At 49.7% G+C, this 16,446-nt stretch overlaps 1 protein-coding gene across 1 annotated transcript in view; it reads right to left on the bottom strand.

Annotated features, from left to right (window-relative positions):
* COL11A2 (collagen type XI alpha 2 chain) overlaps positions 1-16,446 on the bottom strand; it is a 99,650-nt gene that overhangs the window by 17,900 nt on the left and 65,304 nt on the right. The window contains exons 29-50 of the mRNA XM_083491036.1: positions 16,267-16,320; positions 16,068-16,175; positions 15,720-15,773; positions 14,947-15,000; positions 14,151-14,195; positions 13,142-13,195; positions 12,795-12,839; positions 11,806-11,859; positions 11,656-11,709; positions 9,884-9,937; positions 8,693-8,800; positions 7,239-7,328; positions 5,010-5,063; positions 4,313-4,420; positions 3,802-3,909; positions 3,658-3,711; positions 3,488-3,541; positions 2,954-3,061; positions 2,629-2,682; positions 921-974; positions 746-799; positions 28-81 (exon numbers count right to left, since the gene is read on the bottom strand). Coding sequence (XP_083347162.1) covers positions 28-81; positions 746-799; positions 921-974; positions 2,629-2,682; positions 2,954-3,061; positions 3,488-3,541; positions 3,658-3,711; positions 3,802-3,909; positions 4,313-4,420; positions 5,010-5,063; positions 7,239-7,328; positions 8,693-8,800; positions 9,884-9,937; positions 11,656-11,709; positions 11,806-11,859; positions 12,795-12,839; positions 13,142-13,195; positions 14,151-14,195; positions 14,947-15,000; positions 15,720-15,773; positions 16,068-16,175; positions 16,267-16,320 — 1,476 coding nt within the window. The remainder of the gene's footprint in view (positions 1-27; positions 82-745; positions 800-920; positions 975-2,628; positions 2,683-2,953; positions 3,062-3,487; positions 3,542-3,657; positions 3,712-3,801; positions 3,910-4,312; positions 4,421-5,009; positions 5,064-7,238; positions 7,329-8,692; positions 8,801-9,883; positions 9,938-11,655; positions 11,710-11,805; positions 11,860-12,794; positions 12,840-13,141; positions 13,196-14,150; positions 14,196-14,946; positions 15,001-15,719; positions 15,774-16,067; positions 16,176-16,266; positions 16,321-16,446) is intronic.

A 16,446-nucleotide genomic window follows, 5' to 3' on the forward strand; every position in this document is an offset into this window, starting at 1 on the left:
GCAGGGGAGGGGGAGGGGGCCTCTTACCTTGCCACCAGGTTCTCCAGGGACACCAGGACCTCCCGGCTCTCCTGCCTCACCCTGAAACGACAGAAGGATATTTAGGGCAGTGTCGGTGTGGGTCTGGTCCTATCCAAAGCTCTTCCCATCCTCCATTCTTCATTTATTCCAAGCCAGTGTGTGTATTTTTACTCATTTTGAATCTCAGGCCCTCCAGACCTCTCAACCTGGCCCCTGAGGTTCTCTCCAGGACAACGCCCCCCATTGTAAATAGACTTGGGAACAGTGAATATAATATAATAGGCTCAAGAGAGCTTTCATTAGTTAGTGGGGGCAATTGGGGGGATTTGGAAGGGATCATGAATATCTGGGGAGCGAGATCCCTAAGGGGGGGGATCCGTTTGAGAGACTCACAGCTCATCTGCCATCCAGAGAACCAAGAACAAGGAAGAGGAGATCAATACCCACTCATCCCCAGACCCCCAAACACACACAGAGACCCTACTCATTGCATCATCGGATCGTACAGTTGGATGTTCATCTTGTTCATTTCCCATGCCCTGTGCATTAGTATAGAGACAACCGAAGCCAGGAGTCATTCCCTCCAGCTGCTTCCTCCTCGTTCCCTTCTTGCTCCAGGGAAACCAGATTCGCTTTTCAGAACACACAGGGATACTGGCTCCCAGGACCCACTCCCAACTACGCTCCCCAAAGGACCCAGGAGTCCTGCCTCCCAGCCACTCACCTTCTGTCCTGGGGGGCCAAGGTTTCCTACGCCGCCTGGCGGGCCTTGGGGACCCTGTGTGGGAAGGAAAAAGAGACCCCAAACTGTTAGACTAGAAGTCCATGCTGAATATCAGTTAATGGGCAGTGGTGGTGTAGCAGTTGTGGGGGGGGGGTGTAAGGAGAAATACACTCACATTTGCTCCAGAAGGTCCGGCTGGGCCACGTGGTCCGGGGGGTCCGGGGGGTCCCTGCATGGAGAAGTGTATTTATTATTAGCACCTGAGCCCCGCTATGTGGGTGATTGATGCTCAGGTCCGACTCAAGGACCAATGTGCTGCTCTTAGCAAACACTCTGCTTTTGACAGGCAGAAAAGGGAGGGGAGCAAGAGACCCCCGTTGCTTTCATTTCCATAATATTCAGAAAAAGATGCCCCCCCTTATTCTTAGGCTCCCAAACTCAAAGGGGCGACACACAGTTTCACCTCTTCAAGAGCAGGCAGAGGGCTTAGTCCCCAATCTCACCCTTCTGGTCTTCACACTAAGATCATAGAACCACAGCAATGATAAAGGGACCCCGAGGGTCATCTACTCCACCCCCACAAGGCAGGAATCTCAAGCATCCCTGACAGATGGCCCATGGGGATCGGTCAAGAGCAGGCGGAGGGATCTTTTATGTCCGCATCTGATCAGGGGGTAAAGCTGTAGTGGCTGGGAAGCCACTTCCCATGGGGCAGCACTGGCCTGCAGGAACGTGGCCCCCCTGAGCACAGCAGAAGAGTCGGCCTCAGAAGTTGAGCTAAGCAAGCAAGGGGCCGACTCTGCAGATGAGAGCTGGCTGTCAGAGTCTGGAAAGGACAGCCCGGCCTCCCTCCTTTCCAGGGAAGACACTGTTAACTCTCAAGGAGAGGGAGAGTTGGAAGGTGCCCAGAGCGTTGCCAGGCAGCCAGCAGATAAGCCAAAATCCAAGAAAATCTGATCAGGGGGTAAAGCTGTAGCAGCTGGGAAGCCACTTCCCATGGGGCAGCTCTGGCCTGCAGGCCACAAGTCAGCCACGCCTGGTCAAGGCAGCAACCCAGCCGTCCGGCAGATATGTATGTAAAAAGAGCCGAAGAGCTCCAAATCAGCTGGGTCAGGCCCAAGAGGAAACATCAAGGCCCCCTTCCTGTCCTCACAGTGCTCAAATGCTCCAAAGAACCTAGGAATCGAGATAGACTGCTGCTGGGCCTGGAGGTTCCACAGGAAGATGAGAAGGGCCTGGCAGCTGGGTTAGTTGCCAAAGAGCCAACCAAGTACCCCAGTGGGAAACTGCAATGCAGTTAGGAACAGGAACCCCAAAACACCACCATTAGAGGTGCCTGTATAGGGACTGAACTACCTAAATTGTAGAGAAACTTATTTATGTATGCAACTACAGCAGCAAGAATGTTACTTGCCCAGAAATTGAAAGAAGAAGAAGTCCCAGCAAACAAAGAATGGATACAAAAACTTATGGAATATGAAGAAATGGTGAAACTTACCGGAAGAATAAGAAATAAAGATAACAAACTTTTTATAAAAGAGCGGAAATGGTTTATTGAATATTTACAGATAAATTGTAGACAGATAAGAACACTGGCAGGGTTAATTGTAATAACCTGCACTTACATAAGAGTATATATTTAAATAAGATAAATAAATTAGTAAATTAAATGAATTTGGACATGCAGAAGATATAAAAAATAAATTTAAGGAACTGCAGCAAGAGGGGGGAAGGAAACCAAGTTTTAAAATGTCAAAATGATTGTAAAATCAGTGAAATGTATATATTTTAAAATAGAAATAAAAATATAGAGAAAAAACAGCATTGGGGTGCCTTGGAACAGAGAGAGAGAGAGAGAAAAGGGGCAGGGGGGCAGCACTTACCATGGGCCCCACGTCGCCCGTCTCCCCCTTTTCCCCAGATGGTCCAGGCAGACCCTGTCAAGAGGCAAGATCAATTGTGGTTATTTGTCATGACATCTCTCTCCCGCCTTCATTCCTCTGCAGAGTTTGAGGTGGGGTAGTACATGATCCCCCCCCCCGTTTCACCCCCACAACAGGCCTGTGAAGTAGGTTAGGTGGGGAGAGAGTGACTGGTCTAAGGCCACCCAGGGGGCTAAATGACCAAGTGGGGAATTGGGTGCAGGTTGGAGGGTTGGACGGGGGGAGGAGAGGTGTGACCCTCCGTTCAGGGTGTCCCTGGGCGTACCTGCAGGCCGATGGGCCCTGGGGGGCCATTAAACCCTCGGGTTCCCTCATCCCCCTTTGCGCCAAAGTGGCCTTGGGGGCCCCTCGCTCCAGGCTCTCCGTCTGCGCCCTGAAGGGTGAAAGACAAGAATCATAGAAAGAGCACCCAAGGGTCACCCAAGCTGGAACCCCCCAAAAAAACAATGCGGGAATCACAACTAAATCACTCTCAACTAAACCAGTTTCCTTTTCTTCTGAATGAGACCCAATTCTTCATGATGGTTTCAAATTTCATCTTGCTTCTTCCTTAGTGGATCGCGCAAACCGCTCTTCTGGAAAATGCTTTTGACAGGGTATGATGGGAAGCTTATTGAACTAGTGTGGCTGCCCCCAAAAGTTTGGAGATTTAGCTGGAGGCAACCATCTGTTCAGATAAAACTGGCCACTATATTGAATATGACCAACCATAACTGTGCTGATTTTTGGGGGGGGGGGCATTCTTAAAATTCCTGAATGACCCCAGACACAAGGTGGCAAAATGAACTTGAGGACTTACGGCGGCTCCTGGTTGCCCGAGAGGACCCAGTGGGCCAGGGGGTCCCGGTGGCCCCTGCAGGGAAGAAGAAAAAGAGGCGAATGGCATGGATGGAGAAGCAGGAGAGGCAGAGCCCCACCCAACGCATTTTGTGGCCCTGCCCCGCAGGTCTCAAGAGGACCCCAACTTACGTGCTCCCCTTTCGCTCCTTTGCCGCCCTTCTGGCCAGGATCGCCCACTTCGCCCTGTGGAGAGAGAGAACGAGAGAGTGAGCCGGGGAGGCCCAGCCCAGAGGCTGGGGCAATGGGCAGCGGAGACGCGCTCCGGACTCTTACCTTGTCGCCATCCTCACCTGGGCCCCCCGGAGGTCCTGCGGGGCCAGGCAGCCCGACGGGGCCCTGGACGCCATCGCGGCCTGCGGGGCCAATGGGACCTTTCTCGCCCTGGGGGAGAAAAGAGAAAGTGAGGAGGGGGGCCCCCGAGACTCACGCCGGAATCTCAACCGCCCACCCCCCTTTCCCAGGGGCGCCCCAGAGTTCTTGACCCCAAGCGCCACTTGGAGTTTCTGTGTCTCTTCTACCAAATTCTTGTCTTGAAGGGGGTTGGGCTGGATGACCCCTGGCAGTCCCTTCCAAGTCTACAATTCTAGGATTCTAATCAACATGACCCAGGAATCCAGGGAGTGTTGAGGGGTCCTTATTACATTCCCCCTCTCTCCAGAAAAACTTGGGGGGTCCCCTCTGCTGTACCCCACCATCTGCCCCTCTCCCCGCTCTGCTTGCCTTTCCTCCACCCTCCCTTCCTCCCAAGAAGACCCATGAGTCCTGCCCCTTCCCCCCTACTCACAGGCACGCCTTTCTCCCCAGCCGAGCCAGCGGGTCCTTGAGGGCCTGGTCTTCCTGGGGGTCCGATGGGGCCACCTGGCCCTGGGCCCCCCCTTTCCCCTGGGGATCCCTGGAAGGCAAGATGAAAAGAGGGTCCTGAAGGGAGGCTGAGTGATGGGGAAAAGGGGCTCACACCCAGAGCACCTCTGCTGGAGCCACCCTGCACTACCCCAGCACAGTGGGATGCTCTAAGCTGACGCAGACTCTCGCCAAACACAAGATCCAACATGGAGACGACGACAGACCCATGTAGACAGAAATTCCCCTCCCCACCTGGGTTGACTCTCCACTATTGAAATGTTTCAGTGGGCTTATTTATTCTCTATTTTAATTGCAGGTGCTCTTCTGTAGGCTGGGGGGAAAAGGCTGGCGACAAAAATTCCTCTGATGATAAACTATTGTGCTTTTTTTTTAAAAAAAAAAAAAGCACACAAATTGCTGCAAAATGTGGAGAGCTGAATGGAAGACTGTGAGGGGGGCAATGAGAAACTGGGGAAGAACTGAACTTCTTCCTAGATACGGGGGTGAATGTGGTCTCGGGGGCATGTGCAGAGCTCAGTCGGCAGGTCAGGAGGTGCCAAGGAGAAGGGCAGAGTTGTGGCTGCAGGGCGTGCTTTGGGTCGGTGCCTCAGGGCCGGGGGGCGGGAGGAAACACTCACGGCGGGTCCTGGGGGTCCGGCGGGTCCCTCGTTGCCTTTCAGTCCAGGCCCGCCCTGCAGGGTTGGAGGGAAGAGTTTGAGGCAGGCTGACAAGTAGACACACAAGCACAAAACACCCACCCCTTGTCCAGTCCTTCTTCTGTCCCCTTTTATTTATTTGAAGTGCTGCAGAGACTTCTAAGGGCTACGCAACCTCACCAATAAGGCAGAATAAGAGAATGGCACAGTTGGAAGGGACCCTAGCGGTCATCTAGCCCAACCTGCCCCCCCCCTTGTGAAGCAGGAATCACAGCTAAGTAAAATATAAACAGGCAGCAGGGCCAAGGCGGTGCGGGAGGTGGAGGTCAAGTGGCAGGGAGTCCCTCTGTTCTGAAGTCACTGCCGAAGAGGGCAATGTGGGGTTTTATTTTGCCTTTTTTTGCTATGAACCGCAACCCTGAGATGCAACCATATAATTCTATTTTTCAGTAAAGAAGCTAAAAGAATCTAAAAAAGGTATAAGCCATTTAATAAATAATGGCGATAATCATAAACCAAATAAATCAAGATAATACTATTTGTGGTGAATTTTTCAATGCTTACATTCAAAAAATGAGGGGTGCTAAAAAGTTGCAACATAATTTGGGAATTCAAAAGGTATTTTGGTGAAGTTAATATGACTCAGTAAGCAAAATGTGTGTGAAATTGAATATAAATCATTAAAAATTATTGCCAGGCATTTGCAATTATATTATATATTAATATTTGTATTTAATAATACATAATATAAATAATAATTATTTAGCATCACCTGACATTTTCAGAAGGTAAAATTTAAATTCTTTTGTTTTCCGAAAGCGGTTTAAGGGCTTCTTCAGCTAATGTTCCCTAGTCGCAAAAATAATAGCAGATTTGAATGCCTCACACACCGAAATATATTTTTAAGACCCCTCACTGAAGAAATTTGCAGAACTTAAGCTTGGGGGGGGGGCCTAAATTAACACATCTTAAGTGCGGGAATAAAACAGCCTTCAGCTGCCAGCAGAAGAACAACAAGGCAGGAGCCAGTCTGGGGTCCCCAGGCATGGAGTTCCAAAGTTGCTTGGGAGGAGCCACCACCAAAAAGGCCTTGTCCTTCCCCCCTCCAGTGTTCCTGGGAGAGTGGTGGGACCAAGAAAAGCCCCCCCCCCCGAAGATTTCAAAACCTGGGCAGCCTTATAAGAGGGAATGCGGTTTTTCAGACAGCCTGGCCCTAAGTCATTGTAGCATCCGGAACAAACGGGTCCCCAGTGGGGCTGTTCAAGCAAAGGAGTCGTTTGCTCCCTACAAGATTTAAAAAGGGGGGGCACACCCCAAGACAAAGAAGCCCCTTCTCTGGCCACTCAGACAGTGCTTCCCCATATGTATATAACCACTCCATTGTAACTATCCAGCCTCCCAAAATTTCAACACCTCCTGCGATGGTTTGGCGCCTTTCCGTTTTAACAGTACAAATTCTGCAGACACCTTCCGTATCTCCTCAAAAGCATTCCTCCTGCATATTCCCCATCTTTACCTTAACGGCATGTTAATTTATAGTTAATAGCTATATCCCACAACTCATTATACCACTCTTCCATTTTATATTCACCTTGCCCCTTCCACTTCCTGGCTATAATAATTCGTGCAGCTGTCAATAAATTCCTAGCCTGCGAACCTTCCGTCCCATCATAAATTGATAATAATGCTACTCTGGACTTTTGGTCAGCTTTAACCCCGTGATTTCAGTCATCTCCTTAAACACCCATTGCCAAAAAAAACCTTGTACCCCCACCACATGTGAACATAAATCCCTGTCTCCTGGCATCTCCTCCAACAGACAGTGCTTAACCTGCGGAACTCTCTACCACTGGAGAATCAGGGGGCCCTTTCCGTGCCAACTTTCACAGACCTGCTGAAATTCTTTCTATTCTGCCTGGCGCACGCAGGCAAATGAAGAGGAACCCCCCCCCCCAAAAAAAACCCAAGTTTGTTTTTAACTTTTAATTTGTTATGCTCTTACTGACTAGATTTGTATTGTTGCACCGTGAGTGGCTACACCCTGCAGTGCAGGATTTGAGTATTTTCTACAGACATTTAGCTCCTGGCAGTTTAATCTCAGCCCTCAGAGCAGGCAGGATGGTTGCCCCGCAAAACGCCGTGCCCCCCCTGCACCCAGGCTACGTTTCCCAGGCCAACCCCATGGAAGGAGCCCCCCCCCCAAGTACGTACGGCAGTTCCAGGCAGGCCGCGCTCTCCGGGGAAGCCTCGCAGCCCAGCGGGGCCATCCTTGCCGGGTCCTCCGGGGGTGCCGGGGTCGCCCTGAAATGCAGAAGGGGGCAAAGGACACGTTGACCCCCCCAAAATCCTGGCCGGAGCCCCCCAAACCCCAGGCCCCCTCTTCTTGGGCTGGGGGGCCTGAATCTATCATGGCAGGATCCTCAAAGGGGGAAGAGGGGCAGGTATCCCGAGGCTCAGAATTCTGGGGTGCACTGGGCGGAGCCTGGGTGCCAAGGGGCGGGGCCTGTGATACCAGGGGCGGGGCTTAGAGGGCGAAGGGGATTTCCAAGGAAGTTTTCTAGACCTTTGAAAGTTTCAGCTTCCTCCCTCCTCTTTTGAGCCTAACTAACACACAGTGCTTGGAACCCCAAAAAGGCACCCCGGAAAGGGGTTCCGCTTTGGATGTTTTCACCCCATGAGTCCCCGGGAAAGGTAGCGGGTCCCTTAGAGAGCTTGGGAGCCTGTTACGCCCCTGTTATGGAAATTACAGGGGGGAGCCCACATCTGTAAAGTTGTTAAATGTTACAGATATTATGCATAAATGCATCCTTTCGACTTGACAGCTCAGGGAAGTTACCTAGCTTTTAAAATGCCTTTTTTCCCACTCCATAAGACGCACCTTTTCCCTCCTAAAAAGTAAGGGGAAATGTGTATGCGTCATTTAATTTACGTCGCGGGGATTCGAACCACCGATCTTCTGATTGGCAAGTCCTAGGCTCCGTGGTTTAACCCACAGCGCCACCCGTGGCCCTAATCCCTGTCTACCCCTCCCCTTTCGTGACATGTCAGTGATGTAGCAATGATGTGTCAATGATGCTGTATGAACTGTATTCTGGGATACGGTGGGAAACTTTTAAAAGTCCTTATCTCCCCATCCTCGGAGTTCTAAATTCCTCTTTGAACCTATTGCGCAATAAACTTCGGTCTACAGGTCTTTGCTCTGGTTGGTGGCTGGACTCCTTGCTTTAGCCCTGGCATTTTTTCTGGCCCATGGAGGACCAGTCTGGATAGTTGGCCTTGGTGAAGATTTGACGTCACCATCCCCAAAAAGTTTTCAATTTGAATTTCTACTGAAATGAGGCTGCATTTCAATGTTGTGCTTAATCTTGTTTTTAAGTTGTATTTTAATCAATTGTTTTTCTACTTGGTGTTAGCTGCCCTGAGCCCGGTCTTGGCTGGGGAGGGCGGGGTATAAATAAAAATTATTATTATTACTACTACTACTATTATTATTATTATTATTATTATTATTCCACAGGGACCCGCGGGCTCTGCCCAATGAGCTGGGTGACTAAGCAGCCTCGAACCTAGATTATTCCCGTAACCCCACCCCCGCCTCCCCCTGCTGGGCTGCCCATGAGCCCTTGCCCTCGCACCCAGACCCCGCTCCCCTGCCCATGACTTACCTTTGTGCCTTCTTTCCCAGAGGGTCCAGGCAGGCCTTGCTCTCCGGGAGGTCCAGGCGGGCCGGGGTGGCCCCTCTCCCCCATCTGGCCTGTTTCTCCTGCAGGGCCCTGCCAAGGAAACAGAGAGTTGTAGGGTATGGAGGGAACCCCAGGACTCATCCAGACCAACCCCCGGCAATGCAGGAATCTCAGCTGAATTGTCCATGACGGACGGCCAGCCAACCTCTGCTTAAAAACCTCCAAGGATGGAATCCCCTGAGCAAGGAGGGAGCCCTCCACAAGCAACCCCTTCCCCACCCTGCAGAATTTATTATTATTTATATTATTAGTGATTTATTTATTCATAATTTGTTGTTGTTATTGCTGCTGCTGCTGCATTTATATCCTGACTTTTCCCCAAGCCAGGACTCAATGTAACTTGCACAGACAAGATAATATCAATATCAATATTAATAATAATATTCTGTCCATCTGACTGGGTTCCCCTCTGAGTGACTTCCAACCAATTAAGACATCAAACTAAACTGGCAAGAGTTTTGTTAGCCCAGAAATGGAAGCAAGAAGAAATTCCGACGAAAGAAGAATGGCAGACAAAATTAATGGACGACGCAGAATTGGACAAAATGACAGGAAGGATTCGAAACCTGCGGGACCAGAAATTTACAGAAGATTGGAAGAAGTATATTGAATTATTTGAAGAGCAACTGTAATCAACAAATTACGCTAGTAGGACTACAAGAAGTTTTGTAAGGAGAAATATACGAAGCGTTACCAAGTAGAAAAAGATAGAGATATTGGTTATGAGTTTGAAATGTAATAGGAAAAATAAGCAATGCATACTGAGAGATTAGATTGGAAAATTTTCAGACAGGACTGATGGAAGTCAAAAAAATTGAATAAGATGTAAAAGTATGTTCAATTATTGTTGAAAATGGTATGTTAAAAAACTAATAAAAAGTTATATAAAAAAGACATCAAACTAAACTAGAAAGGTATTCAATGTAATTGTTTTAAAGTCATCAAACTCAAAACAGAACTAAAACAATATAAAATACCAAAATCTGTTAAAATACAGGTAATTAAAACAGAACACGCCCCACCCTTGCCATCTTCTGACTGTCCCCTCCCAGGGTCTGGTGTTTTGGCTGCTCTCTGGTGCTGGGGAGGAGCAGAGCAACCCCGTCTCCTTACCTGAGGGCCCACAACCCCCGGTCCTCCTGGGGGTCCGGTCTTGCCTTGGAATCCCTGTGAGGGAGAGAAAGAAGGGGGGGGGGAGGTTACAACTGTGATAAGAATTTTAAAGTCTTAGATATATAATAAACGTACCAACCAAGCACATACATAGATCAGCGCAGGAAGACCGACCTGAAACCATTTTTTATTCCCAAACTGAGCAAATGTTTTCTCTGCAAAGTCAAAGGAAAATGGAAAAGCCTCCCCATTGTCTTTTCCTTCACAAATCCTGTCATAAGGGTATGTCTGTCTGTGTTTGAATAGGGTGAGCCTGTGACCTGGCTCAGGAACTAAGTATTTATCATTACAAAAGACTGGCCAGGCTCCCCAGGGTATCCAATCAAGTGAGCATTAACAGGTAACCTGCCAGACAGGAGGTAAACAATGCACTCAGATTTCTGCTGTAGACCGCCCTTTCTGTGATGTGGGTATGATGTATGGAGAGGTGGTCTGGAGCTCCAGGGCAGGGAATTTAAAATGTCTATATAAGGGCGGGCACACCTTGGTTCTGGGTCCTCTTCTGTCCTCCTGCATGTGGGGGGGGGGCACCCTGTTGCAACAGCTTTAATAAAGATCGGGCTTACTAGCTGCTTCGCTTCTCAATATTCTCTGGTTGGCCTCTGTTATTTTCTCCTACAGATAGGGAACCCATGTAAGGACTCTATATGGGCTCTTGGATGCCCCATAAGGGGAAAAGGGGCAGGTTTTGTTTACAACACGACTCTCTCTTCTTTCCCCTGGGTGGGATTCTCCAGAATGACCTGGTGTCCACAATGGTGTCAGAAGTGGGATGAGATGCGATGGAGGAGTGAGGGGGATCCGTTGGAAAGCAGGGTTTTCGACGCACCAAGGGCCAGCCGTCAAATGCATGAAAACCCCCAAGTGTGTGCAGAGTGCAAAAGCAAAAAAAAAAAAAAAAAAAGACACTCAGAGTCACTCAATTCTTGTCTTAACTGTTGGGGAATCCTGAGGAAGCAAATGGTTCTACATCTGAACCTTTATAGCTCAGCTCAATTCCTGAATGCCGTTGGTCATTCCCCAAGTTGGTGAGGCTCATTTGACCACAATGAGAAGCCAAAGATTCGGTGTCATCAGCGCAGCCCTGTGGAACTCTCTGCCACTGGAGACCTACCAGCTTTTCAACGCCTGCTGGAAACCTTTTGATTCCACCAGGTGATTACGAATAGGTCCTTCTGCGATGGCTTGCTAGCGTTTGTTTTTAATTCTTTGGCTTGCTTTCACTTCTTTAATGGCTTTTACCTTTATATAATTGCAAACCGCTGTGAACTAGTTCTATGGTAGGAATTACAGCGGTTATCTTTGGTTGTCAAATGTAACCCGTTCCGGAAGACCGTTCAGATTCCAAAACGTTCGACAACCGAGACGCAAAGGGAGAGCGTCAATTTCAATGGTGAAAACTGAAAAACATGCAGCAGAAGCCATTTGACTTCGAAGGTGCATTAAAAAATGGGAAAAATATGGTACTTCCGAGTTTTCGGCATTCGGAAACCAAAATGTTCGGCTTCCGAGATGCTCGAAAACCGAGGTACCGCTGAACTTTCATAAGGAAACGAATGTTGCTCTTCGGAGTTCGGTTAGCCAACAGATCCGCCTTGCAGCGATGTCGTCCAGTCAGCAGGGGAGAGGAGAGGGAGTAGGAGTAGGAGTACTAGGAGTAGGAGTAGGAGTACTAGGAGTAATAAACAAAGAGTAAGCAAAGAGTAACTTACGACTTCTCCCCGCTGGCCAGGGTGTCCGGGCAGACCGTCCTTCCCCGAGGGGCCCTGTGGGCAAAGAAGACAAGAGGGTCAGTGGGTGGCTGGAGGGGGGATGACCGGTGGGGGTGGGCAGAGTGTGGGGGCAGATAACCGAGAACTCACCGGAGGTCCTTTTGGCCCAGGGAATCCGTTTGGTCCTTGTGGTCCCGGTTGACCCTGCGGAAGACGCAGAAGGAGAAGGAAACATTGAGAAGCAGCTGGTGGAGGAGGAACCGCAAGGCTTCCTAAAATCATTGGAACCCCAAAGGGTTATCCAGACAAACCCCCTGTAAGAGCGGGGGTTACTGGTTTTTTTATTATGTATTTTTGGATTTTGTGATTTTATGTTGTCTCCGCCCTGAGGCCTGTGTTCACAGGGCGGTATACAAATGTGATATATAAGAATAATTTTAAAAGCAGGAATCCTTTTTGCCCAACATGTTTCTCGAACCCACAACCCTGAGATTAAGAGTCTCATGCTCTACCGACTAAGCAGACGGTGACGCAGGGGAAACCGACCCCTAAGTAGCAGCAGCACCCAGAGAGCAACCGGCAACGTGTAACAAAACATTGAGATTTTCAAAATTTTAGTCGGGCAGGGCCTGCCCTTGGGAACTCCCTGACACTTGATAGCAGGCAGGTGCCTTCGCCGTGCTCAAAACTTTATACTTAGGGGCTTAGAAAGCGGTGTGAGTTTTAATCTGCTTGTTTAACTAAATTATTGTCCTAAATTATTGCTGTGAATTTTTCTCGTTGACAATTTAATTCTTCTATCTTCTTCTTTCTTTGCAATCCATGTTGAGGCTGCTGTTTGTTTGTTTGTTTACAGTCAAGCAGTAAATAAATGTCACAAAACAAATACATAAAATAAATAAACGTTGTGCTGGATCCGGATGTGCCATCACCACCCAGATTCCAGAGCAGCGATTCCTGAGGAAAGGCAGCTGTGGCCTTTGGAACTCCCTGCTACTGGATGTTCACATGTCGTGCGCTTTTAAATTCGAGCCTCGGTGCTCTCTTAATTCCCTGAGATTCTCACTGGGGGCTCCTTCCTCCTCCTCTTCCTCCATCTTTCCTTACCCAACCCCCCGTCTTCCTTCCTGTTTACTCACCCTTTCCCCGGGGGGCCCGGCTGGTCCTTCGCTGCCCGATGTGCCCTGCATGAGGATGAGATGAAAAGGAAGCTACTTAGAAACACAGAATCGCCCCTGCCAGCCCCGAGAGAAGCCAGGAGGCCCCTGGAAAGGGAGGCTGAATCTAAACATATATAAAACACGCTGTGAAAATGCTTTTCTAAAAAATGTTTTAAGATATAGATTGAACTTGCAGTTAGCTCAACATCGCCATCTAGTGTCACATTTGTATAATGCACTTAAAACACACTTAAAATGTTATATTTGCAGCTGTATAGCTGAGTCCAGAGACAAAGAGCCCCATATCCCATATCCCATAAACCAACCTTTGCTCCAGACTTCCCTGTGGCCCCTCGTGGCCCCCGCTGGCCTCGTGGCCCCTAGAAGAACAGGGGGCAGAGAGAGAGAGAGAGAAGTAAGTGATCCGGAGAGCCAGGGGGCAACTCATCCCAGTGCAGCCTCCCTCCCATCTGAGGGGATCCAGTTCCGCCCTCCTTACGGTCATTTCCGGGTTCAGCGCATGATCGCGCATGTATCAGTGGCGCCTAATACGGGGGTTGCCAGTATCGCAGATCCTCTTGGGTGGGGGGGTCCTTCCCTCCCCTCCTCCGCTCTCCCAATTAACCTCTGTCTCTGAAAATTATTGCAAGTGCTCTCAGGGGAGTCTGCCCCCCTGCGCTCCCGCTTCCGCTCTCCCAATTAACCTCTGTCTCTGAAAATTATTGCAAGTGCTCTCAGGGGATTCTGCCCTCCTCCGCTCCCCCTTCCCCTCTCCCAATTAACCTCCGTCTCTGAATATTATTGCAAGTCCTCTCAGGGGAGTCTGCCCCCCTCCGCTCCCCCTTCCCCTCTCCCAATTAACCTCCGTCTCTGAATATTATTGCAGACGCTCTCAGGGGAGTCTGCCCCCCTCCGCTCCCCCTTCCCCTCTCCCAATTAACCTCCGTCTCTGAATATTATTGCAGACGCTCTCAGGGGAGTCTGCCCCCCTCCGCTCCCCCTTCCCCTCTCCCAATTAACCTCCGTCTCCAAGCCTCACCAGTAGGAGGGAGCACACACAGAGGAAGAACCACTAGGGTCCACCATCTGCCCCCCCCAGCATATCACCAGGACCTCCCCCCACATATCAGGCTTGGGCCCTGGAATTTTGGGTCTAGGGTGATCCTGACCTGGCACCCCTTCCCATGGGTGGGAAAGACAGTATGTGTGGGTCCCGCCTCCCCACCCCCAACTGTCCATTAAGATGTGGGGAGTGAATTGGGGATAGTGAATAGGAAGGCAAAAACTGCCCCCCACCCGATTTGACCCACGCCACCTTCCTCCTTGGTTACTCACCGTGGGGCCTCTCTCGCCTCGGGGTCCCAACTTCCCAGAGATCCCCTGCAAGGAGGAACAAAGGCAGATGATCCACAGCAGGATCCCACAAACATTTAACCCCCCCCCCTCGCCCCATCCCTCTCCCTCCTTCTAGCTGTGCGACTAATCAACAGTTTGGCTTCATCCTGCAAAAGGGGCTTAGTTTTCCCCCACAGCGTCTCCAACACCTTTTGGCAGGATTGGAACTCAGGCTTCCTTTACAACAGTCACTCACTTTTGGGGGGCCCTACATTCCATAGACTCAGCCCCAGCTCCCCCTAACCCTAGAAAAAGCACTGTTTGGAACAGTCATCTGCAAGACCCCCCAAGGAAGACGCTGCCACCATAAAATTCAGAACAGTGGTGGAAGTCTTTTATAATATTACAACTAGGACTTATATATCATAATGTTTGAAGTGTGAATTTGGAATCATTGATCATGAAAAGCATTTTTTCTCTTCGTTCGTTTTCGTTTTCATTTGTTTCTTTTATTTTTCGTCTTTCTTCTTTTCTAGTCTGCATTCTGGAAAATTGCGTAGGTTTTATGTATGGTTATGAATTGCTTCTGTTACTCCCCCCCCCTTTTTGGGGGGTAACATATAATAAAATTTAATAAAAAAAGTTTTTAAAATTAAATTCAGAACAGCAGCAATCAATTTGAAACTATTTAGTTTAACGAATTCGACGTCTTTCCGAAACCGCCCACCCAAAAGATAAGTTGCTGGGGGGGGGCTGGGAGAGAAGGGAGCTCCTCGAGGAGGAGGGGGCCACTTACCCGTCCCCCCTTTTCGCCGTTGGTCCCAGGGAACCCAGGAAAGCCTTGAGAGCCCTGAAGAGGAGGAGGAAGAGGCGGTTAAGACAAGGCGGGAGGGGGCTTTCGGAATGGACTGAATGGGACATCGCAAGGGGTTGGACTAGAAGGCACCGGGGGGGGGGTCCTTTCCAATGCTACAATTCTATGAAAATCGGAGTGGGGGGGTCAGAAAATGCAGGGGCCACAAAGGACGCGGGAGGAGGATGGACACAACGTCTCTCCCTGCAAGGAGATGGGACGATTCCACCCCCATTATTAGGGGGCACAGTGTTGGGTAGCGGTGGTGCCACAAGGGGGCCAGTACAGATTCACACAGGGAAAATTTATCCCCCTTCTTTGCAGGGGAAGAAAACGGCTCCCACGACCCCCCAAATCATCGTCCTTTGATTGCTCCGTTTTTACAGAGAATCCGGGGAATATGGCTGAATATTGCGAATATTTCTGTGTTCACAATTGATTTATGGCCGTTATTTGCTGAAGGAAACACACTGGTGAGAAGATTTTTTTTGGGGGTGTGCAAGAGCAAAAGTAACTGGAGTCAGTAATAATAATAATAATAATAATAATAATAATAATAATAATAATTTATTATTTGTACCCCGCCCATCTGGCTGGGTTTCCCCAGCCACTCTGGGCGGCTTCCAACATAGATTAAAAATACACTAAAATGTCACACATTAAAAATTCCCTGAACAGTAAGGCAGGTCAAGTCCCCAGTTTGGAGGAATACTGACCTTAGGTCCCTGTCGGCCGGGATACCCAGGGAGACCCGGAACACCCAGTTTCCCCTGCAATAAAGAAAGTCGTAAAAAAGAAAGTGAGCAAGGAGACCTTATACCCAGGGAGGATGCCCTGAAACCCAAACCAGATGAAATAATAATAATAATAATAATAATAATAATAATAATGCGCCCATCTGACTGGGTTGCCCTGTCCCTCTGGAAGGCTCCCAACAAAATATAAAAGTACAATGGAACCAGTACACCTCCACTTGCATTTCAGGGGGTTGGACTAGATGACCGCTGCGGGTCCCTCCAACTCTATGGTTCTATCTCCACCACCCCCCAACCCGGAATTCGCACCTTCTCTCCGACGAGTCCAATGGGACCTGGGTCGCCGTGGGGCCCAGTGCGGCCTTTAGGGCCTTCGGGGCCGTCTTCGCCTCGGGATCCTGGGACGCCGACTTCGCCCTGATTGGGGGGGGGAGAGGGAATGAGGCGGGAACAGGAAACAGGGGAGGGGGCTGTGGGTGCAAGCGGGGAGGGGGCTTGCCCTACTTACCCGGTCACCTTTCACGCCCATGTCGCCCTTGAAACCAGGAAATCCTTCTTCCCCCTGCAGCAAATAAACGGGGGGGGGGGAGTGGCATTAAGAGGGATTCAGGACCCCACAGACTCAGAAGACCCCAGGCTCTTCACACCCCCCCCCCCAAGGTTGGATGGTGTGATAGGAATTTTGAGG

This window comes from Podarcis liolepis, assembly GCF_965112155.1.
Source record: "Podarcis liolepis genome assembly, chromosome: 2".
Classification (NCBI taxonomy): domain Eukaryota; kingdom Metazoa; phylum Chordata; class Lepidosauria; order Squamata; family Lacertidae; genus Podarcis; species Podarcis liolepis.